Raw genomic sequence first — 24,273 nt, forward strand, 5'->3', positions numbered from 1 at the left:
CATCACCTGCTTTGGGCCAGGCACTGTTCTAAGCTCTGAGGGTATAAATGTAATAGATGAGTTCCTTCTCCCATGGCCTCACATTTTGGCGAGGGCAAATAGACAATAAGCAAAGATGTAATTATTCTTTGAGAGTGATGAGGGATATAGCGGTGGCCAGGGGAGATGTGAGGCCTGAAGGAGCTGAAGGGGTGAGCCCCACCGACGTCTGCCGAAGAACCTGCGGACGGACGGCAGCACAGCCTTGGCTAGGCAGGAGCGCGTGTGGGAGTTGGAGAAAGTGGGAGGGCCTGAGGGAGGGGACTACAGCTGGCTGGTCGCTGAGGCTCAGAAGGATTTGCTGATGCGGAGTGTGAGAGAGCCAGGAAGATGACTCCGAGGACTTTGCCTTGAGCCAAAAGCTATAGTTCTCAGTTCCTTGAGATGGGGAAGGTGAAGGGTGGGAAGCAGGAGCTCTGTCAGAGCACAAACCCGGTGTTGTGCAGCTCAGACTTTCCCAGACACCCCAGGGGTTGAAGGAGGCAGGGGCGGCAGGGAGAGTGGGCAGAGGGTGCTCCTCCAGACACAGCTCTGTGTCCCCACCCGCGTCCTTGCCTTTGACCTTCGCTCTAGGAGATCCCTGCCAGTTTCCCTGCTCCATCTCCGCCTTCCCAGGAGCGTTCTCCCCTCTTAGAGACTGGATCTGTTCCTCGCCCACAGTCTCCTCCTCCCTGGAGCCCCAAAAGCATTCTGAGGGGCTCCCGGGTCAGGAGGGCCCCCCCTACCTCACCATCCCTCTCTGCCCCTCATCTGGGGCCTCCCCAAGACTTTCTTGCTGACGGCACCTGGCCCTCTCCCTCTGCAGCCATGACCTGCTTGTCAGGCTCCCGTTGGTCCCCATGGCTGTCAGACATACCTGCGTCTCAGGTATAATTCCAGTTGGAGTTATTTCCCACATGCCTCTTTACTTCGTGAAAACGAAGGCTCCAACCTTCCATGGCCATTAAGGCTTTTCCAGAATCTTCCATAACAGTTGAGCGCACAGAGGATCTCTAGAGGATTTGTGACTTCAGTGCACATGCAGACACTCTTCCCTCGGATACAGCTGGAAATTCTTGTTATAAATATGCTTAAAGTTGCTGGTTCCCAACTCCCAGTGTATTGGCAAGTGTTGGACTGGCCGCGTGAGGATTACCCCAGCCCCAGAGTCAGAGATTAGGGTTTCATGGTGCAAGGGAGGGACCTGGGAATCAGGATTTAGGAAATGCTAATACACCCCCACTGGAATTATTGTTGTTGTTGTTCTGTTATTAATTAATTAATATTTTAGGACAGTGTCTCACTCCGTCACCCAGGATGAAGGGCAATGGTGCAATCTTAGCTCACTGCAGCCTTGAACTCCCGGGCTCAAGTGATCTTTCCATCTCAGTCTCCCCAGTAGGTGGGACTACAGGCATGTGCCACCACACCCAGCTAACTTTTTAATTTTTTAAAGATGAGGTCTCACAGTGCTGCCCAAGCTGGTCCCGAACTCCTGGCCTCAAGCAGTCTTCCTGCCTTGACCTCCTAAAGTGACAGTCCTCCCAAAGGGGGTTATAGGCATGAGCCACCACCGTGTCCAGCCACCTCTACTGATGTTGATCACTAGGCAGACTTGGGAAAACTGCTTTCGCTGTAAGAGGGGAGGGTGTGCTACCCCCAGAGAGGTTCTCTTACTTTTTTCTTTAAGCAGATCACTACAGCCTCTAGCCTGCAGGGGCTCCAGGCAGTCCATCACACATACTGGGTTGTACAGAATTTATTTAAGGATAGAGATGGGGAAGCTGGAGGGGGACAAAACCCTGCGATCTTGTGCCGTCTAAAATTTAGAGCCTATTTTGGTGAGACAAGACTGTATAGAACAGATACAAATAAATGTATATTAATATTCTGCAACAGAGGGGGTGTGGCTGGCAGGCAAAATAGAAGTGAGGAAAAGCTGGATTTGTGGAGGCCAAAGGTGCCCTCGAGGCTGCAGATTGGTGAAGAGATCATGTTGCCATCCAAACTATGACCCCTCTGCTTCCGTCCCTTGGTATGGAACCATTCTCTGCAGACATGAGCCCAGGCTGTGACTGCAGTGGGAGTGGCTTGCATGTCACTCACTGAAGCAGCAAAAGCAATCCACTGTCTGGATTGGTGATGAGCTGGGAATCTCTCAAGGGAGTGACCTAGGAGGCAGGTGGGCCAGAGGGAAATGAGATTGTTGTGTTCTTGCTCTTGCTCCCTGGGGCCATGTGCTTTTGCCACGGTGCACTTCCTGGTCCTGAGCTGACCCTCACACAGGCGCCCACCCTGCATCCAGCAGTCATTAGTAGGTTCTCCCTCCCACTTTGTCATGAGAAAGGGATTTTCCCAGGATTGCTGTATTTATAGTGGAGAGAGGCCCCAGGACTGTAAGGAGTGGGGACCTCCTCCCCAGGAATCCCACGGAAAGACCATGTCCACTCAGGACCGAGCTCCTGCCCACTCAGAGGACTCGTGCTTTGAGCTGCCCCAGTGGGTGTGACAGGTTTGCTATAATCTAGGATTTCCCAGACTCACCTGCTGATCGGAATCCTGTAGGATGCTTGTTAGAAACAAAGATGTCTGAGGCCGGGCGCGGTGGCTCACGCTTGTAATCCCAGCACTTTGGGAGGCCGAGGCGGGCGGATCACGAGGTCAGGAGATCGAGACCACGGTGAAACCCCGTCTCTACTAAAAATACAAAAAATTAGCCGGGCGTGGTGGCGGGCGCCTGTAGTCCCAGCTACTCGGAGAGGCTGAGGCAGGAGAATGGCGGGAACCCGGGAGGCGGAGCTTGCAGTGAGCCGAGATCACGCCATTGCACTGCAGCCTGGGTGACAGAGCGAGACTCTGTCTCCAAATAAAAAAAAAAAAAAAAAAAAAACATGAAACAAAGATGTCTGGGCCCCAAACTACAGCTAATGAATCACAATCTCAAGAGGAAAGGCCCTTAAAGAAACAATTCTTAGGACGGGGTAAACTTGGGAAACCACCAAGCCATGAACTGTCTCTTACCCATGGGTGACCTAATTCCTGCCTCTGCTAGAAAGCTGCTGCCTGGGCTGAGCTCAGACTGGCATTCATGGCGGGGGAAGAAAAGCTTTCTTTCTGTTTAGAGACCAACAGTGACAACAGTGATTACCAACCTTTATCAACTATGTGCCAAGCACTCTGCAGGAGGCTCTTTGGGGAAAGGTGGATCATGTCATGCAATCCCGCCATAGCCTAATGAAGCAAGGGCTACAGCAATCTCTATTTTTTTCAGATGGGGATACAGAAGGCAGGGAAGTGAAATGTCTTGTCCAGAGGCACATGCAGCAGGTAGCCGGCAGAGCTAGGTCGCGGGCTTCTGACCACTGCCCCCCTCTCTTCCCCAACAGATTAGTCATCCTGAGACCTTGAATTAACTCCCTCCAGGGTGGCAACTCACACCACCACCAACACCCCTCCCCCACGGACAGGGAAAAAGAGCATAGAGTGGCAGCTCCTCTGAGAACCTGCAGTGGGCAGTTGTGAGAATGAGGCACAATGGGGAGGACAGCAAGGGGCAGAGTGCTGACCTCCCTCCTGTTGGCTCTCAGGTACTGGAACTCCTTGAGCAACCTGGTGGCATCCTTGCTGAACTCTGTGCGCTCCATCGCCTCCCTGCTCCTTCTCCTCTTCCTCTTCATCATCATCTTCTCCCTCCTGGGGATGCAGCTCTTTGGAGGAAAGTTCAACTTTGATGAGATGCAGACCCGGAGGAGCACATTCGATAACTTCCCCCAGTCCCTCCTCACTGTGTTTCAGGTACGGACTCTTCTCTGCTGGAATTCGGACTCGGGGTGGTTGAGTGGCGGGGTGGTGGGGGGAGTGTGGGAAGCTGCACCCTTTCACCGGGCAGCCACAGCCAGCCTAGATCAGCCCTGGAGAGCCCATGCCCGGGAGAGTCTTGAGTTTTTTCTGTAGTTTCCCTGTCCGCATCTGCCATGGAATTCCACTAGTGGGTGGACCATTAGGGGAAACAATATAAGTGGTTCAAAAATGCCTTCTCAGGAGAATATCTTGAACTCAGGAGGCGGAGGTTGCAGTGAGCCAAGATCGCACCACTGCACACTCTAGCCTAGGTGACGGAGCAAGACTCTGTCTCAAAAATAAAATAAAATAAAATAAAATCATTCTTATCCATGGAATCCTTTACTCAAATTCTCCATGAAAGCCCAAAACATAAAGAAAAGGAGACTGCTCTTACTGGGGGAGGGAAGAGTGACGAAACCCTGGCTTTCCTACCCACCATGCTTGTCCCTCCAAAAAAATATTACTAGCCCATCAAATCTGTGATTTCCTAGATATTTTGGCTTAGGGCAAACTCAAAGTGGCATCTATTTAAGTTTAAAAGCAGATTGATTGAGAGGTAAAAATGAATCACATGCAGATGTGATCAAAATCTTGAAGATGATGCCCCAATGACGAATGTTTGGGGAAAGCTGGTGTAGCCTGTGGCTGTCTCAGCAAACACACAACTGCAAAAGGGCCCTGATGCCTCACCCCCAGGAGTGGCTGATGGTCAGCTCAAGCATGTGTGGGGAAAGTCAGAGATCTTTGGGCCAAAAAGCCCTTTTAGTCACCCTTCAAATAATATGCCAATGGCCAGGCATTTTGTCTGCGGACAGTTCAATAGCTCAGAGCCCCTGGGGAGGAGAATTGGGGGCCAGGAGGAGGGAAGGAAGTGAAAGGGAAATTTTGGACAGTTTTGTTGACGTAGTGGGGCAGGGCAGGGTGGTTTTGGGTTTGCTGTTGGTCTAACGCTGTGTCCCTTATTGGTGGGAATGTGTCATTCAGATCCTGACCGGGGAGGACTGGAATTCGGTGATGTATGATGGGATCATGGCTTATGGCGGCCCCTCTTTTCCAGGGATGTTAGTCTGTATTTACTTCATCATCCTCTTCATCTGTGGAAACTGTATCCTTTGCTGCTGCCCCCCACCCCTGCGGCCCCCAGCCCCCAGCCTGCAGCACAATGCCAAACGGGCACGCCCCGCAGGTCCGGGCGGTCCCGCTCGGGCTCACACCACCCAGCCTAGAACCCCGTGGCGGTGGAGGTGGGTCTGGGTGGAAACCTGCAGCTTTGGCATTGCTGAGGTTCACCCTCCTGAACCCCTTCGGGGCCGCAGCGGCTCCGCGCTCCAGGCGCGCTCTCGTCGTAATCTAGGCGAGCGACGCCCCCTGGCGTTGCGGCGTGTGCAGCCGCTCACACAGCCTGAGACAGGGACGCGCTGGAGCGGGCCGCCTGCCCTGGGGCCAACGCGTCTGCTCAGAGGCGGGACGCTCCGTGAGGGAGGATGAGCCGTTGTCCTTCCAGTGACCTTCAGCTCTCCTCCTGCTTTTTGGTCAGCACCCCTCTCTCTGATGCTGCTCTCCAGGACTTTAGTCACAGGCAGAGCTGCACAGACTTCAAACAGCCCCAAAAGCTCCTTCCTGATCCTGGCTCGGGCAAGTTTCCAGGGTCACAAGCCACCGGTGCTGCGTCTCCTCCGCAGCTCATAGCCCCGAGAGAGTCACGTCCAGAGCCAGGGGTAACATAGGAACAGCTGTGGGCCAGGTCCCAGCTGAGGCAGTGCAGAAAACACAGTCACGGAAGCCTGCAGACGAGGTTTCCTCTTTTCCCAGCTGGATGACCTCTTGCAGATTGAAGGTCCTCTACCTCAATGTCTGTAAAATGTGGCAATGGAATCATAGAACCTACTACGTAAAGGGTCGTTGGGAGTTTTAATGGGATGTTACATGCAAGGCCCCTGCCACATTCAGAAGCCTCCCTGGACAAGCCCCTCTTCCCCAGCCTGGGTTGCGGCTTCCCTCTGTGTGAAATGATATGAATGTCTGGGTGCCTGGGGCTGGGGGTCAGACTTCACAGACTTAAAAGCCCCCTTCCAGCTATGCTGTCTTCGATTCTGCAGTTCTCTGACCCACAGCGTTTCTGTTGGTGGAGTGGGTGGGGAGAAAGGGCAAAGAACTGTCTCCACTGGGAACTCCCAAGCCTTGGCTGGCTCCAGCTGGACCCTCCAAGGGTCTTCGTGTGTGCAGGCTCACATTAAGAGTTGGCAGAGATACCAAGCCACCCCGTCAGCGCCCAGTTATAATAAAGCCGCTCTTAAGAGGGTTCTGCATCCTGCTAGAGACAATGCTGTTTATAATGTCGATTACAGCCAGTCATCTCAGCAGGGAAAGCAATCATGAAACCCCGCAATTAAAGAGCAAGGCAGGGCTTGCTGCCTCACTCCCGCCCGCTCCAGTGTGCAGGCTAGCCTGTTCTCGTCCCTCTAGGTAGCTCCAGGTAGCTAGGAGGGTGATGGGGAGGAAGGGGAGGGGAGGAACACTGTTGGGGTCTGACTCCCTCAAAGTGATTCACCCTCAAGCTCTCTCTGCTGAGGTGCTCTACCCTGCACATCCTGCATCCCCCGTGCCCCCTGTGCCCACCAAAACCCCAAGCCAAGGGTCATTTTCTTTAAGAATGGACACAAACAGATATCCTACTGAATGTGTTCTTGGCCATTGCTGTGGACAACCTGGCTGATGCTGAGAGCCTCACATCTGCCCAAAAGGAGGAGGAAGAGGAGAAGGAGAGAAAGAAGCTGGCCAGGTAACCCTCTAAGCTTGCCCAGGCCCGGGGCTCCAGGGCTCCCATTCCAGAATGTCATCCCACTGGTGGCAGAGAGAGGCTTGACTGCCAGCCCCTGTTGGCTGTCCCTCCGCGGAGGACTCTGGGTTTGGGGCTTCCTAAGTCGGGCCTCTCTCCTAATTCCTAAGCATCGCTCTGGTAGGGACCATCATGAATTATTATAATCTCTGCAATGGTGTCATATTCTCCACCTGCTGGGATTATCTTTTGAGAAGCTGTGATAGGTGGCAGGAGTGTAGGGTGGGGAGAGAGAAAGGCAACCACTCAGTTGGGAAACGCAGCTCCAGCTTACAGAGGGAGTCCTCCTCACTACTTTATAATTCATCTGCAGTATTAGGAAGGCAAGACGGGGCCCTATGTTGTATCCTATCATTGTCCAGACGGGACAGTTCCAGGCCACACAGCTGCCGGGCACTGAGCAGAGCTCCTCCAGGAGCCCATCCTAGATGAGATCCACCATCCTTTTCTGCTTTGGCGACCCAGGCATCTCTGGAGCTGCAAGAGGCCAACTGTGTGTCAGGCAGAGCAGGTGTGGCTCAGCCCCGTAGCACTTGTGACTGAGCTGCACACGAGAAGTGTCCTGGAGAAAGGAAGATGGACTCAGACCCAGGGGATCTGCCCCCTCTGGCCCCAACAGGCCACAGGGCGGTTCCCTCCTACCCTGTTCCCTATCACTCCAGTAAACAGCCATTTATTTTTTTCTGCTGCTGACTGGCCAGGACTGCCAGCCCAGAGAAGAAACAAGAGTTGATGGAGAAGCCGGCAGTGGAGGAATCCAAGGAGGAGAAGATTGAGCTGAAATCCATCACGGCTGACGGAGAGTCTCCACCCACCACCAAGGTGAGGAGCTGTCTCCTTCCTGGAGCTGTGAGGCCGGTGCTGGGGAGGGAGGGCCACAGCCTTCCCAGGCCAGAACCCTGTGGAGAAGAGGAGAGAAAGAAAGACACCCAGTGGAAAGAAAGCCAGTGGGGACTAACAGGAGAGCTAGGAGGGGGAAGAGAAGGCAGATTGGCTGGATCCCAGCCATCTGCTGATGTCTTGAAGGAGATATGCAAAGTGACAAGTACCTATTTTTGAGCTAAGTCACTGACTAAAATGCAACTTCAAGGCTACTGCAAGCCTCTTAACTTGGGGACATATCTAACTGTATTCTTCCTCCTTCTCCCCCGTGACTGTCTAGATCAACATGGATGACCTCCAGCCCAATGAAAATGAGGATAAGAGCCCCTACCCCAACCCAGAAACTACAGGTACCAGTCCAACTGCCTAACCTGGGATTGGGAGGTTGGGGGCAGCGATCTAAATTCTAAAGCCACGTGGGAGTGGCCATATATTAGGGACCATGGTTCCAGTGTCCCTCTATAAGTACCTTGCACTGCTGAGTGTCTTCTATCTCTACATTTAAGCATCATCAGTCAGCATCTGGGAGACAGCTTTGTTTCTGGTTTGCTCATAATGAGATCACATTTGAGCCGTGCTTTTGTGTCCTTTCCAAGCTGGATTCTGTGTACATTTAAATTTTTGTTACATTACATGTTGTAAAATCATTATTAATTTATATAATGTATTAGTGTGGCATATGTTGCAACATTATGCTCACTTAATATTAATAGTAAATCCCAAATCTGCCTTGCCCCTACTCAGGAGGCAGTGCGGAGTGCGGGGACAGCTGCCACCACAGATGTCCCACTTGTTGCTTTAGAAAATGATTTCAGGTCTCGTTATAAAAGGCGCACTTGCCGACTGCATCTTCTTGTGCTTCTGTCTGACACCTACATTGGCAGGCAGTCTGCTTCTCAAGGGCTCTAATGTCAGAGGTCAGAGGTCCTCCCTCCAGGCCTCACTTCCCAGCCCCCTGAAATCCCACACCCTGTACAAGGCCTGGGCTTGCCTTCCTCTGACCTAGAATTGCAGATATTATCGCCAGTTTCAAGCTTGAAGTCAATAACATGCTATCAAGGGACTGTTGATTTTACTGACGTTTCCTTGTTCCTGTAGGTTAGGCTATATTTGGGTTGTCCACCAAGTTAGGTGGCTGAGAACCTCCTACATTTATGAGCAAAGCTCGGTTTCCCTTTTTGCTTTCCCCTGGTTCTCTGCTTAGAATACTCGCAGGCATCCTTGGGAACCAGACTCCCTGTGGTCACACCATCCTCACTCCCCTCCCCCTGCAAGGGAATAGGATGTGGTTTCCTGGAGCTTGGATAGAAAGAACAGAAAGGGTGTTTTCATATGCAGGGCATTAAGCCTTCAAAGTTCTTAAAAACCCTTCTAGGGTGAAACTGTTAGGGAATTTCAACAACATACTAGAATTATTGAACAAATGCAATGCGAGGATCTTGTCTTGATCCTGAAGCAACAAATACACTTTAAAATGACATTTTAGAGGTAATTGGGGGACATTGAATATGGACTGGGAACTAAATGACTTTTAAGTAGTTTTGTTAATCTTGTTAGTGTAATATTTTGTAGTTCTGTTTTTAAACTGTTGCAGTGTTTATGGCCAGAGTCTAAAATGTTTACAAGTTGCTTTGCTTTTAAAATATTCCAACAACAAAAAAATGGGGACAGAGAAGATAAATGGAACAAGATCAGCAAAATGTCCAAAGTTGTTGAAGCTGGCTATATATATGAGGTTTAGTATGTGAGACTGTACTCCTGCGTAAATCTTTAAGGTTTAAAATGAAAGACAGTAATAAAAGAAATTCCTTAGGGCCCTCAGAAGAGCGCTCCCATGGGGCCAGCCTCCAGGACGGGCCTCCCTGCACACACAACAGGGCAGATCTGGCATGAGGGTCTTTTCACACAGGCACCCAGCTGCAGCCAGGCCTGTACGGCAGATATACCTCTTGCATCTTCAACAAAAATCTCAAATTCTGTTATTCTAAATCTGTGCTCTTGGCTTTTGTCTTCTTTGTTGCTCTAATGAAATCAAAGGGAAGAATGTTAAAAAAAAAAAAAAAAAGGGCTAATGAGGATTTTGTCACCAAGTCGGCCGTCCTAGAAATGCCTCTCGCGTAGCTACCCAGTGGCTCTGAGGACGGGGGGATGCCTACGCTTTCCAGCTGTAAAGCTCTTCCCACTGTCTGCTGAGGCCTCAGGATTCTTGAGCGTACGGCCCGCTCCCTGTCATTTCTGTTGGTTACATGTGTCTCTTTACTTTTGTGTTGAGACCTCTGGTCCATACCCTGAGGCTGCCCTGACTGCCGCGCCACATACACCAGCCACCACTCCGGCCTTTGAAGCCAGCCCCAAGCATGCCCATTTGTGCACTATCCCCGGTCTCCAGGTCCTCATCCAGGAGGTCCAAAGGGCAGCATGCTCTTAAAGCTGGTGGCCCCACACATGGACCTGCCCCCAAAGGCTAAGTCAGCCTGTGCTTCCCAGCTCTTCCTGCCTTCCCATTTCCTCCCTTTCCTGCCTCCACAGTCAGCTCCTGGATCCTTTAGTGCCAGGTGCAGCAGAAGTTCCCAGAGACTCCTCCGAAGATCACGTGGCCTGTTGTCTCTGTTCTGGTCAATCTCTGGTTCCTTCCTGCTTCTCTTTCTCCTGAACCGTGAATAGTGAAGAGCCTGATCTACCACTGTGCTCCCAACTGCTACCCCTTCCAGGCCAGTGGCCCCTGCCATGCCTGGTTCATGCAGGTGCCCCTTAGCAGGCAGCACTGGTGAGCGTCCCTCCTGCTCTGCCTTCAGCCAGACCACTAGGGAGAAAGGGCCGGTGCCAGAGAACACTGCCATGCTCTCCTGCTCCCTCCCCGTCCCTCTCTTGCTCTATCTCCTAGGCTCGCCCCCTGCCCTCTCCCTCCCTCCTGGGCTGTCCAGATTGCACCCAAAGCGATGTATCAGAGTGGCCAAATGGGAGCTGGACTCCAGAGTGCACTCTGCTGGCTGCAGCTTCAATTGCCCTCGCATGACCACGAATACTCAGAGGAGGGGCCTGTTTCTAATTCAACAAGGGGCCGTCGAGGCCAGCCATGGCCCTAGAATCCTTCCCTGTCTGTTTCATCTGAAAAGCTTGCCAGCTGCTTTCAGCCTCCCAGATCAGTATACCCTAATTATAGAGAAAAACCCCAACTCACTGAAAAGAAAAGTATTGTGCCCAGGTGAGTGGAAGCTCATTCTACTTTTGTTTAATTTATTAATTTATTTGAGTGAGCATGTAGATGTTCACGAGAGCCACTGAGGACTTTAAGAGGTACACATTTAAAAAAAGGAGTGCCACCGGACACTGAGTAGTCAGCACCGCCCGTGCTGGGGGAGGCTTTCACTGCTGCAAAGGGTTCGAGGACAAGGAGAGCCATGAGGTGGTGGAGTCTGGGGGCTTCATGCAGAAAGGTGTCTTGACTGAGCTTTGAATCGGGGAGTTGGAGAGGCTGAAGGAGTTTTTTCAGGATCATACAATCATCAGAGATGCTGAGAGTTGGGAGGAACCGTGTAGATATTCATGAACTACTCATGAAGCATTTACTGTGTGCCAGGCACTGTGCTAGGTACAAGGGACATGGGGGTCCCTGTGGTGGGTAAACAGGGAAGACCCCCACCCTCCTGGAGCTGACGTATCAGTGGGGAGACAGGCAGCAGGCAAACCAACCAAAAAGGTGACATCACATGATGTGAAGATGGTAAAATCAAGGATTGTGTTAGGGGATCCTCAGGGGTCAGGCTGCTTTGACTGTGTGATCAGCAAAGGCTTCTCTGAGGACACAGCATTTGACTGGAGCCTAAAGGATTCAAAAGAACTAGACATGGAATCGAGCGAAGAGCTCTGTAGGTGGAGAGCCTGAGTGCAGAATCTCTTACGGGGATGCACTTGGCTATGGGGACTCCAAAGAGGGCCAGTGTGCCTGCAGCAGAGAGAACCAAGGGATCGTGCCCTGAGGTGGGAGGCTGGGGCAGGGCAGGAGGGCAGGGCAGAGGTGCAGGACCACGTGGGAGGCTGGGTCTGATCCAGCGCCCTGGAGGGCCACCAGAACGACTGAGTGGAGGAGGCCCTGACCTGATGTCCAACTCACCCTTTCAGAGATTGCCTCTGAGCGCTGTGTGGATAAAGAGCAGTGGTGGTTGAGAGCAGAATGGGGACAGGGAGGATACTTGTGCAGTATCCAGGCAGAGAGGATGGCAGCTTGGGCAGGGGGGATGGTGCTGGAGGTGCAGAGAAGTGGTCAGGCTTGGGGTACATTTTGCAGGTAGGACCAGCTGGATTCACTCATGGCTTAGATGTTGGAGAGAGAGAAAGAGGAACGTAGGGTGACTCTGAGGTTTTCTAATTGAGCCAGCGAAGAGAAAATCCCCAATGCAGAAACTATATCCACCACCTGTGCTCCTTGTGCCCCAAGGCACTACTCTGGGTGTCTGGCCCTTACCAACCAGGCACTCCCTTCAGCTGGTAGCAGACTCTTGTGCCCTGCTGGAAACTAAGCTCCTTGAGGACAAGAACCATGGCTTTGTCTTCTCAGCCTTGCGCTCCATACTCTGTAGGCATGAGATCTTGCAAATGTCTTTACTTTATGTGGCCAAGAGCGAAATCACAGAAGTGAGGATGAGCATCAAATGGAGAGGGGCAAGGGTTGCCAAGGACCAAGGGTGGGGCTTTGAGTGCTACCCTGGTTTTAGTTTGGAATCCTCTGAGCTGCCTTCCAAAATGCAGCAGCAGCTCCAGCGTGCAGCATGCCTCACTTCCGATGCTTTTTCCAAACCTCCAAGAAGAAAAATGAGAAAAGAAAGATCCCTAATGTATTCTACTGGCATTTGGGAGTAGGAGGCTAGGTGGTTCAGTTGCCAACCCCAAAATGAGCCTCGCCTGACTTTTCCTGATCTGTCAGCCTCCCTCCTTATCCATAATACCTGCTAAGCTTCACATACTGTCAAAGTTGTGTTCCTTTACAAATCTGAGTTTGTCCTTCAGAAATCGTTTCCTCTTAAGCACTGTGCCTGAGGTTAAGCTGCTGCGTGTCTGAATGGACCAGCTAACTTGCTTCTCCCCAGGAATGGAACTCAGCATGGAGCTTCATAAACAGGGAGGGAGCTGGTGCAGATGGAAGAGTCTGCACTGTTTTCCATTAGGAACTTCCAATGGCACAAAGCTAGAGTAAATATGGGTTTCTGTAAACACAAATGATTAAAATAAGCATAAAATTACCTGTTATCAAATTATCATGAAGAAGAAAGTGTTGGGTCATTTTGAGCAAAACTGAAAAGAATACAAATACCTAGGCAGGAATTTAAGATCCTTCTCAATTAAATTTCACTTGAAATACCATGATTTAGGCCAATTCTGGTTTCACTTATTTGACTTTAAGTAGAAGACTTTTCTTTCACATACCAAGGGTTGGGTGTCACAAGAGCTCCGACTCTTGGCCTGCAGACAGTTTTTCATCTTGGGCCTCTCTTCTGCTGAAAAAATATTAATTGTCTTGCTGGTCAGCTCTGATTACCCTAGGGAAAGAATCTGATTGATGCCTATATGGTACTGGCCCTCCAAAAAAGCCTTAGGTCCCTAAGTGCTTGAATGCTTTTTGCTTGATAAAGAATTGCTTTCTGTGTCAGGCATTCTTTTTTCTTTGCAGTATCTGGCTTTGTTTGAACCAGAAGGGGAGGACATGCAGAGGCATGGCTGTGTCCATGAGACAAGCGTCCCATAACTATCTTTCTCCAGCCAGACTAGTATCCCCTTCACCTTCGTCTTATACAGAGTCCCCTTCCTTCTGAAGGGTGTGGAAGTTCAATCATCATCAAGAAATAAGGGCTTCTAGTGCCAGGCATAGCTTTTCTTTCCAGGGTTTTCAGCACATAGAGAGAAGGGACAGACATTTAAAATCAGTCATCAAGGTACTGGAGGCAGAGGCTCTGCTGGGATTCACAGAAAGGTCATTCCCTGGAGTGTGAGTACTCAGGAAAGCTGGATGGAGGATGCTGTCTGGATTGGGGGTACTTGTGTGCTCTGCAGAGAGGGAGATGAAGAGCAGCTCAAACAGAGAGAGACAGAGCACGGGGAAGGACGGAGCACACAGTGAGCTTGTTAGCTCTCTAGGGCTGCCATAACCAGTGACCACACACTGGGCAGCTTAAACAGCAGAAATGCATCCTTTTACAGTTCTAGAGGCTGGAAGTCCAAAATCAAGGGGTCCTCAGGGCCAAGCACCTTCTGAGAGGCTCTTGGGAACAATCCTCACTTGCCTCTCCTAGCTTCTTGTAGCTGCCGACAGTCCTTGGCTTGTAGATGCATCCCTCCAGTCTCTGCCTTTGTCTTCACATGGCTTTCTTCCCTAAGTGTGTTTTTGTGTCTCTGTGCCTGTCTTTATGAGGATAACAGTTATTAGATTTAGGGCCCATCCTAGCCTGGAATAACTTCATCATAACCAATTACATCTGCAAAGGCCGTATTTCCAAATAAGGTCACATTGCGAAGTTCTAGGTAGGCGTTGAGTTTGTGGGGGAAACTGTTCAGCCCGCTGTAATGAAGTGTTCAGAAAATAGTTTCATGTGAGTGGACAGTTTGTTAGGGAATAACAGGTGGTAAGGACCTGACTGAGAAAGATGTTGAGCATTAATTTACAGGCTTCGAGTCTGTCCCATGGGTAGAGGTTGTAATAAAAGCAGCGAACACTTACTTACAGAGCGGCTGCTATGTGCCAGGCACCGTTCCGAGGTATAGAGGTACTGTTATTATTATTCCACCTTAGATGGAGAAACTGAGGCACAGAGAGACTCAATAAAATGCCCACAGCTGGAAAGAAACAGAGCCAGGATTCTGATCCAGGCGATTGGCTGGAGAGCCTGCTCTTCACTCCCATGTTGTTACTTTCCCCTTCTGAGCATCTTCAACACATTTGACCAGCACAGGATGAGCAGTGCTTCCTGCCATGAGCATTGTGCTGGCAAGCGCAGGAACAAGCTGTCTGACTTCGGTCCACATTAAATGTGGCCACTGGCCAGGAGAACGAAGGTGCTTCTTTAATTGGTGTCAGTGTCTAAACCTTTGCATGAAGGGCCTGTTGTGGTCAGTAGTATTGCCCTGTTATCGCGACAGCACATGATTTTTTTTTTTTTTTTTTTAGTTGCAGAAATTGGGAAAGTGTTGTTTTTTAATTCCTGGAACTTCCAAGGGTGGGGTTACTTGCAAGGGATTCCACAAGCCAACTAGGCCATACCCTTTCCCCAACCTGCAGCCTAGATAGATGAGTAACACCTGGCAGTGCCCTGTCCTACCTGGTCACCTTTTCTTGTACCTTACAACTAGGATGACCAACCACCCCAGTTTGCCCAGAACTAGGGGGTTTCCTGGGATGTGGGAATTTTAGTTTTAAAACCAGGACAAGTTGGTCGCCCTACTTACAATCCCCCTTATTGTGCACTGCCAGATACGTCTTCTCCAACAGAGATGAGCTGCAGCAGCACCCACAGGGAGACAGCAGAATGTCTGTCTTGGTTGGTACCCTACATTTTCAGAGCCATAATCATGTCTGCCAGTAGGAAGGTCTCTGAAAGTGGTAAAATAAGTGGGAGTGCTGGAGTTATTTAGAATGGTGCTGTTCTTCTTACAGGAGAAGAGGATGAGGAGGAGCCAGAGATGCCTGTCGGCCCTCGCCCACGACCACTCTCTGAGCTTCACCTTAAGGAAAAGGCAGTGCCCATGCCAGAAGCCAGCGCATTTTTCATCTTCAGCTCTAACAACAGGTGTGCAGCGGTGGTGGGGAAGGTGGGGTCCCGCTCTCTCTAGTACCAGCCTGGCAGTTTCCTGTATTTTACCTGAACCTCTGGATGGAGACTGAGACTCTCCCAGCTCCTTGCAAATTGTATAAACAGACACTCATTTAGGGAAGAGTCCTGGATTTTGAATCAGAAGACTTGTGTTTATTTTTCTCTCCACTTTTTGAAATGTTTAAACTCTATTTCTATTCTTTGGGTGATTACTCTTGATAATTTACTAATTCTATTTAACTTAACAAAATGTGATGTTAAACCATATGAAGAACCTCCTCCTGTATAACAGATTGACCTTAGACTATTTTAACTCACTCGTCTGCTCCTTACGTACGTGGAATTGTCATTAGAGTTTTAGTCCAACTTTTATTTTTAACCCAACAAGTTAGTGAGTCTTACTATTATATAGATAGTGTGTGTTTGGATATATGTACACCTTACCATTTTATTTGTTCACCATTTTTTTACTCATTTCAGTCCATCCTTTAGCTAACATTTTCTTCCTTCCTAAAGTACATTCTTCAGAGGCTGCTTTAGTTCCATAATGGCGAATTCACTTGGCCTCTACTTACCTGTAACTGTTTTCACTTCTTGCTCTTGAAAGATGGTTTTGCTGTGTACACCATTTTAGACAGATAGTTTTTGTCCTGCAGCACAAGAAAGGTGCTATTCCACTGTAAAGTCAGCTGTCATTCCAACTATGATTTCTTTGTGAGTAACCTAACCTTTATTTGTAGCTGCTTTTAACATATTCTGTTGCCTTTGTGGTTGTACAGATTTACTACCATGTGTCAAGGTGTGGATTTCCTTCCATTTATCTTACTTAGAATACATTCTGCTTCCTAAGCGTATGGATTTAGATTTTTATTCAGTTATTGAAAATGTACAGCCATAATGTTTAAATATTGCTTCTTTTTAATTCTATATTTCTTCCTTCTGACACTCCAGTTGGACATCTGTTAGACATTTTCATTCTGTCCTCCCTGTTTCTTAGAGGGTCTTACATATCTTTCATCTCCTTGTCTTTCTGTATTCTGGGAGATTTCTTCAACTGTATCTTCCAGTTTCTTAATTCTAGTTTCAACTTAATCTATATTACTATTTAAACCAATTTTTTATCTTGACCATTGTATGTTTTTGTTTCAGTCAGTTCCATTTGTTGCTTGATTTTCCAGATCCATCTCTCTAAATCTAGTAGTTTCTATTGATTCCTCATCTTTGTGATTTAGTCCTTTATTTCATTAAACATTTCAAATATAGTTGTTTTATAGTCTATATCTAATATTTCCAATACCCCCAGTCTTTGGAATCTAAATCACTTATCCAGGGTTCCTTCAGATTTCCCATCTTAGTGGCTTGTCCTTTTGTGCATCTGATGATCTTTGATTGTGACCCCAACACTTCCTCTTCATTTGTGAGAGTCCTGAAGACCTAAAGTAGGTCTGGAGAGACTTTCCTCCAGATGTCCCTTGGAGGTGTTGGCTTGGCTTAAAATTCCCAGGCTTTCCTGCCCCACCACAAGACTGGCTTAACCTGCAATTTCTTGACAGCACTGCTGTTATTGGCTTCCATCCTCAAGCAATTCTGCCTTCCTGGCTGGCTCTCTCTCCATACATAGCCTCAGCTCAATGGAGGTTGGTGGGAGGGGTTGTTGGTTTGAAGCAGATGATTCTTACAGCCATCTCCTAAGTCTTATAAACCAGAATTGTCTCAGAGAGTTTGGCCCTTCAAGGGTTTGGTGCTTCTGCAGCAGGAGGGCTTCTCTGAGCATTTAGTCAACCGTAATGCCAGGAGCAGAAGTCTGAAGGCCTGGGTTGAAGCCCTGACTCCCCCACACTAAGGCTGTGTTTCTGGGCAAGCCTCTCCTACTTGGGTTTCAGTGTTCTTACCTGTGAAACGAAGATGATGACACCCATCCCTTCCTTCCTACATTGTTGTCAAAATGAGATGGTGTACAAGACACTTTGGCATTTAGGAACCTAGCATTTTTGGTGTTATCACTGAATGCCTAGAAGCTCAGTTGGATAATTGTGCTGGGGCATGGAAGTGAATTGCACATTTAAAGCTATTACACAGGAGCAGATCACCTACAGGGAGCTGGCTTGGCCGGCCTCTCAGCGTACCCAGCTCCGGGTAGTCCTATTGTTCCCTATGCATAAGCATAGAGTAGATCTCATAAAGTGATTTCTTTTCAATGATAGGGAAAATAAGTCCCCAGACAAAAGCCAGTTATGAATGTCAGGGCAGGGTTTGGGAATTCAGAGATTCCCAAAGGTCTCAGATGTAACCTTCTAAAATATCAAAGATGATATGTGCACCATGGGGGTGAGGAGTTGTCATTACCAAGCAGCAGTAAGACTTAAGAATGAAGAGGTCACTTCAAGCCAACAAGCACCTGTTGTCAGCTGCTGGGGAGAGCTGAGGAGAGGGGCTCCCAAGAGCCGACTGCTGCTTCCCCTTGTCTGCCTTGACTTGTCTCTCCTCCTGTCCCCCCTCCCATACAGGTTTCGCCTCCAGTGCCACCGCATTGTCAATGACACAATCTTCACCAACCTGATCCTCTTCTTCATTCTGCTCAGCAGCATTTCCCTGGCTGCTGAGGACCCGGTCCAGCACACCTCCTTCAGGAACCATGTATGCATCGCCTGTGTCTTCTGCACTCCTTTCCCCTGGGGCTGTGCCGGGCCCACAGCTTCTGTTGCTGACATCGTTGTTCAATCAAGAGCCCAATTCTAGGTGTCATAATCAGATCCACAACTAACATTTCATTAAGAGAGTAGGGCTTTGATAGAAAACCACCCTAGGACCACAAGCAAATAAGAGAGCATGTACCCAAATGCTCAGGCTGGTTTGGTAATTGGCAAAGGTCAGGACTTTCATTGCCTGTGGATGTTCCCCAGGAAGCTCTAGTTCCCTGCAAACTTAGTTAAATGTGGCCACTGACTACATGCCCTCCCTTGCTCCCGGCGTACTCTGACCAGAAGGGGAGCATTGGCAAATAGGTGCCGGTGATATGGCTGACCTTACCTAAAAGAGAGTCTTGGTACCTTTGGTAGAGTAGAACCAAATGTGAGGACCCACCCAAGGCTCTGGTGAACAGTCTTAAAGGCCAGTTTAAGAATTGCTGTGTCTCAAAACCTCAAAACTTTGTCAAGTCCCAACCAAGTGGGCATGAGGACAGCCCGCTGATCTAAAGCCATACCCATGCCAAACCACTCTGCGCTCCTGGGACCTGCTTGGTCCGGGGCTGTCTTACTGAGGTTAGCAGGTGTTGGCTCCATCCCTGATCCATCACCTGAAGTATAGTAAGCATGCAATCCTGGGGCCGGTCCTCAGCCTGTGCAGACCTCACCGGAAGGATGCACCTCCCTTGCCCCAGAGGACATAACCCAGGAATAGATTTCCACCAACACAGAAAGCTCAGTCCCACCAATGTGAGCGAAGCATTTTGAATCTCCCTGCAAAAAGACAAACCCCATTCTCTGTCCTTTTGACAAGCATCTCAGTGGTCCAATTTGGGTTTGTAAGTAAATTGGATTAATGGGAAAAGCATCCAACCAGATGCTGCTCAGATCCAGTACCAGCTGAGGCCTGCCCTGGAAGCTCACCTCACTTATCTGGGGGCTTCAAGGGAAGCCGCTGTGCTGCCTGAGGCTAGCCCCGCCTCAGGATCGCTGTGTGTGTGCCGCTTGCCCCCCATTTCCTGTCCCTGTGTCCCTGTGCAAAGGCTCAAGCGCCATGCACCTCATTTTGAAGTGTGGCCTTTTCTGTTGAACATCCACTGACCTCTCTTCCCGTCCTGCTTTTCTCCCTTCCCCATCCCATCCCCACCCTGTTCCTTTTTGTTTTGCAGATTCTGTTTTATTTTGATATTGTTTTTACCACCATTTTCACCATTGAAATTGCTCTGAAGGTAAAGCCGCCATCCCCCTCTGCTCCTCCTGTCTCCCTTGTGCCAGCACCAGGTCTCTGCCGCTGTCTGTCGCTAACACACGTGCTCCTTCCTGTTGGTGTGGGGTTCACTCTCAGAGCCACTAATCCAATTATGCTTATTTTTCAGATCCTAGGCAATGCAGACTATGTCTTCACTAGTATCTTTACATTAGAAATTATCCTTAAGGTAATGCAACCTGGGCAATGCATCCTCTGTCGCTTTCTTTGTCTATCTCTGCTGTGTCTGGCTGGCTCTTTTCTGTCTTCTGTTTCCTTCACTCTCTCTTTTTTTTTACTCCCAAGCCTGAAATTGGAAAAATGAGTGCCCCTCACTTTGTGTGATGCACTTTGCCCAGACTCAGAAACCAGGAGCAGCCTACCCCACCGCAGCTCCTCCCTCCAGCCACCCCTAAGCAGTTCTGTCCGTGGCCTGGAAGGGACATGTGTTGGCTGTGCCAACATTAAGGCTGCCATTTCATTGGTTTGGGCTGCAGCCGTCAGCAGCGCCAGACATACACGCCCACACGCACCAGCTCCCGTTAATTGATACCTGAGCCTCTCAGGAAGGACTCTCCTTCCCTTCTCCTGTTTCATACACTCTGAAAGTGGGAAACCTCCTGGGGCATGAAAGAATCACTTCGGCTGCTCTCTTTGGATGCCCATCCTTAGCACCTTCCTCAGTACTTGCAGCAGACATTGGGTCCAAGCTAGGGTTGGGGCCATATCACAGTGATCACAGGCCTACTGTGAGATGTGGAGCTGGTCTCCCAGCTGAGGGCTTTCAGCAGGCAACTATAGACGACTGCTGACCCCTCAGTCACCTGCTGCAAAGCTTTGTCACAGTGCCCCTTGCCCTGAGCCCGGAGGAGGGAGAATTGTGCTGGAGAGCTGAGTACATCGGGGTGAGAGCAGGTGCTGCAAGGAACCTGAGCACCCAGCCCCCAGCTCTCAGCCCTTGCCTGCTGCTGGCCCAGCTCAGCTCTGCTAAGGGAACTGCTGCAACATTGCTACCCTCAGAACAGGCAGAGCCCACCTCAGGGCAACACTGGGATGAGAGAGAGAGTATTCCTCCGTTTTTCCGGTATATTTCTGAGTCTCTAAACCAATGCATGGCAAGCAAGTTCATCTGAGAGTCAGGGTGTGAGTTCCATGACCTCAGGGAACGTGTGTTCCTCGCTGAGCAAGGGGGTAGATTCTACCCTTTCCCCAAACAGAAGGACTAAGGCTCTGAAGCCTATGCTTCAGCTTTAGCTTCTTCCTGGGGGACTAGCCTGGGACTCCCCTGCCCAAGGAGTCCAGGCTCCCTTGTCGTCCCTTCGCTGTGGCCAATGCCAGCTGAAGTCCACACCTAACCGATGCCACTGCCAGCTGCAGGCCTCTCCGTCCCTGCTGACACTCCCTCATCATGGCCCAGCCTGTTGGACATGACAGTTCAGTCACATCCAGATACAAATTGAATGGGGTGGTTTTTCTGTGCCTTCCCCTGTGTCCTTGTCCGCAGGACACTCGGGTGCCCCCAGCTTCCATTCCTGGTTCCCGCTAACCGAGTATGTGGCTCAGATTTTTCTTTTCTGCTCGTGGAGAGTAGATCTGACCAGGCCTTTGTTCCTGGCGGTCGGGAGAGGGAACCGAAAGTTGCGTGGCTGCATTAAGATGCACCGCGGCAAAACCTGTTTTCCATGGTGAGCTGCGTTGATTCCTGGACTGCAGATGCAGGGAGGCACACAGACACCAGAGTTCTTTCCCAGGACAAGAGAAGCTCTGAGGCCCAATTCTCAGTGCCCTTCTACAGAGCTGCCCTTGTGGATTTCAATGGTGCTATTTCTCCTTCGGGATTGCCATACAAGCTGAAGTGAAAGGTCTCTTTGCAAGCATTGTCATGGCAAGGTCCTTCCATCCCCTCCCTCTTCTACTCTCTTCTATGCTCAGCATGCTTCTGAATAGAAACCCCAATGCTGGAACACTCACCTGTACCTCCTTCCCACTGGGTCCCTCTTCCTGGCCTAAGGCCCAGTGTCATGTCGTGGCACAGATGACCGTGGCTGTCCAAGGGGGACATTTAGCACAAGGAACAGTGGAAGGGCCTGGAGATGTTTGGCCTTAAAAAGGAAAGGCATGGAGGCTCACGACAGTTGGCCTGAGTAATGCAACGGACTGTCACATAGAAGAGGAAGAAGGCAGAATCAAGACCAATGAGTAGAAATCACACACAAAAAGACAGGTTTCATAACTAGAAGAGCTGCCTGGAGGGGCAGGGATGGCCCATGGTTGAACAGAGAGTTTTCCTACCCTTCCAGGCAGAGCTAGCGAGCCACACCCCATTCCTGTCCTTCCTCAGGATAGAAACACCCCAGCAAGGGCCCCTTCCCAAGTAATGGTGTAGAATTAGGAAAGCAGGACCGAGGTGGCTGGCAATCAGAAAAAAGGGTCAAAGAGGAACAATTAGCACTGGGTACCTGAGTCTGGCTTTTCCTGATGCCCTGAACACCACAGATGACTTTCAAGTCAATGCTCCGTTTTCCCCATGTCCATTTGCCCCTTCTGGTACAGCCACTCTTCCTCTGGCCCTGCCGGGGTGCGTGTTCCCACCGCCCCCGTATGCACACACTTGCACTTGCTCAAGTGCTGGTCTCATTTGAGGGTCCCCAAACAAAACAGGAGCCCAAAACCAGAGGACAGAGTTGGCACTGTGAGCCTCATTAGTCCACCCGTCTGAGGAACGCAGAGGGTTCTGTTAGAGCTCGGTAGCAGCCTCAGAAGATCCGAGCCAGGAGCAAGAAGGGATCAGACCCAGTGCCTTCCTAACACTAAAAGCAAGGTGGCTGGGGAAGTGCTGGGCTTTCTGCAGGCACAATTAATATGAATTATGGGAGCCTCCTGAGTCCAGTCTCTGGGGGTCCCAGCTCTTCACCGAGGGGCAGGGAGGCAAGCCTTCCAGATGGTGGGCCTTCTGGAACTATACTCCCTTGCATCTTTTATATAATCTACCCACTTCTAAAAAGCATTGCCCAACACAGGTGCCCGAGTCCTGTGGGACCTCCTGCTGCAAGAGATAAATGGAAAGAATTAGGTTGCAAGAGCTATTTTTGCCCATTTCCCCCTGTGTTTGCTTTTGAATGGCTCTGCGGACACTCTGCCCTGGGCATGCTCTGATTCCAAAGAGATTAACTGGACCCCAGATGACCAGGGAGCCTTGCTCCGCCTCTCCACCGTCAGCTCCACGTTTTTGCCTTTGGCCGATGCTTCCTGTCCACTGCCTGTCACAGCCGTTATCCTGGATAACCAGTGGCCCTTATGCAAGTCGGCAAAATGAGAGAGGCTGTAAAGGCGATTTGTTGAGCGCCTGCAGTGCGCAGCTTTAACCAGGCTCAGAGGGTGGTAGTAAAGGCCAAGTCCTGTCACAGTCATCATCATCTTGTGTGTTCTCTTTTAAAAAGTTTCCAAAGGGCTTTCACAAAGCCAGGAGATGGTTTCCTCACCTTATGATGAGAACACAGAACTTTTCTCATCCAGGAAGCATCCGGAATTCAAATCCAGGCTGTAGTGACAGCTCACCCTTTTATGGGGCTCACCGTATGCAGGGTGGCATCCTAAGTATTGTACATAGAAGTACCCACTTGATGCTTACAACCCTGTAGGGTAGACCTTATCCTCATTTTTCCAATGAGGGAACAGAGGCACTAAGGGAAGTTGAGTTTCTTGCTCCAGGCAACACAAATAAAATGCCACAGGTCTGGGATTCCAGCCCAGGCCGCCTGACCTCAGAGCCTGTGCTCTTAGCCACTGAGCCTCATAGCCCCTCTGATCACACAGCTTTCGCCCTTAAAGAAGTCCAGATGCAGTCTAGAAGCCAGACAGTAGAAGTGAGTTTAGAATATTTGGCATCGATAATAAGCACCCTTCGAGGCCAGGAAGGGGAGGTATGCTAATTGCCAGAGTCACTGCTGGAACTTCTCACCAGGCACCAGGGTGACCAGCTGGCCTAGTTTGCCTAAGACTGAGGAGTTTCCTGGGATGCAAGATTTCTGATGATAAAGCAAATCTGGGCAAACCAGGATGGCTGGTCACCCTGCTGGGCATGCCCCGCCCCCCAACCCACCCACTCCCTGCAGATGTCTGGTTCTCTCAGCTGGCCTAAGGACTCAAGCATTTGGAGAGGCAGTCGAGATGTGTGCTCCCAACCCAACAGCATCAGGAAAGGACCCTGCAGGCCCGAAGCCACGGACTTGGGATGTGGAACAGTGGGAAATTAGAGTGGGATGGTGGGGCCCACTTGAAAGGGCTTTGAATGTAGGATTAAAGAGCCTGGCTTGGCCTGGCAGGTGCAAGGAGCCACCTAGCAGTCCTGGGCTGGGAGAGTCTTGGGTGGTTGTGTGCATGGTAGCAGAACTCTTTTCTTGGCACCATGTCGCCGTCTCCGTCCTTCCTGTTCCCCATGGATGGTGCTTGGGAGTTGCCCAAGGGACGCTGTGGGAGGAAGGGGTGGTGTGAGGGGTCTCTGGGCTGGGGCTAGGACTAGGGCCGCTCACACTGGTGTTTCTCTGTCCCTCCCTGCAGATGACTGCTTATGGGGCTTTCCTGCACAAGGGCTCTTTCTGCCGTAACTACTTCAACATCCTGGACCTGCTGGTGGTCAGCGTGTCCCTCATCTCCTTTGGCATCCAGTGAGTGGGAGCCCCTCAGCCCATGGTGGGCCATGCAGCTAGCAAGGGGTGCCAGAGAGGACAACTGGACCCTGGAGGGCCTGCCTGCAGGGCCACCCCAGTGTGATGGGAGCGGGGTGGGGCCTCCAAAGTTGTGCATGGCGGCTTTGAGTCCTTGGATCCGTGTCCTCAGTGGTCTGATGCTCGGGGCACGTTGATCAGGCGAGAATATGTTTAAGTATCTGGGTTTTGCCATGACAGGCAGGGCCAGGCTCAGCTATTAAGAAATGGTTGTCTCCAGGACCTTCCT

At 50.3% G+C, this 24,273-nt stretch overlaps 1 protein-coding gene across 18 annotated transcripts in view; it reads left to right on the top strand.

Annotated features, from left to right (window-relative positions):
- The window catches only part of CACNA1C (calcium voltage-gated channel subunit alpha1 C), a 631,482-nt gene that overhangs the window by 517,093 nt on the left and 90,116 nt on the right, over window positions 1–24,273 (top strand). For 8 of the 18 annotated variants that reach the window (XM_058442555.1, XM_058442554.1, XM_058442558.1 and 5 more), the window contains 9 exons: window positions 3,606–3,813; window positions 4,846–4,966; window positions 6,529–6,643; window positions 7,402–7,522; window positions 7,863–7,932; window positions 15,228–15,360; window positions 17,892–18,021; window positions 19,241–19,300; window positions 23,878–23,984. In XM_058442555.1, the coding sequence (XP_058298538.1) occupies window positions 3,606–3,813; window positions 4,846–4,966; window positions 6,529–6,643; window positions 7,402–7,522; window positions 7,863–7,932; window positions 15,228–15,360; window positions 17,892–18,021; window positions 19,241–19,300; window positions 23,878–23,984 (1,065 nt within the window). Of the gene's footprint in view, window positions 1–3,605; window positions 3,814–4,845; window positions 4,967–6,528; window positions 6,644–7,401; window positions 7,523–7,862; window positions 7,933–15,227; window positions 15,361–17,891; window positions 18,022–19,240; window positions 19,301–19,447; window positions 19,508–23,877; window positions 23,985–24,273 lie in introns of all 18 variants that reach the window. The other 10 variants (XM_058442553.1, XM_058442559.1, XM_058442560.1 and 7 more) reach the window with 2 other exon arrangements.

Source organism: Hylobates moloch, unplaced genomic scaffold (assembly GCF_009828535.3).
Source record: "Hylobates moloch isolate HMO894 unplaced genomic scaffold, HMol_V3 SCAFFOLD_8, whole genome shotgun sequence".
NCBI lineage: Eukaryota > Metazoa > Chordata > Mammalia > Primates > Hylobatidae > Hylobates > Hylobates moloch.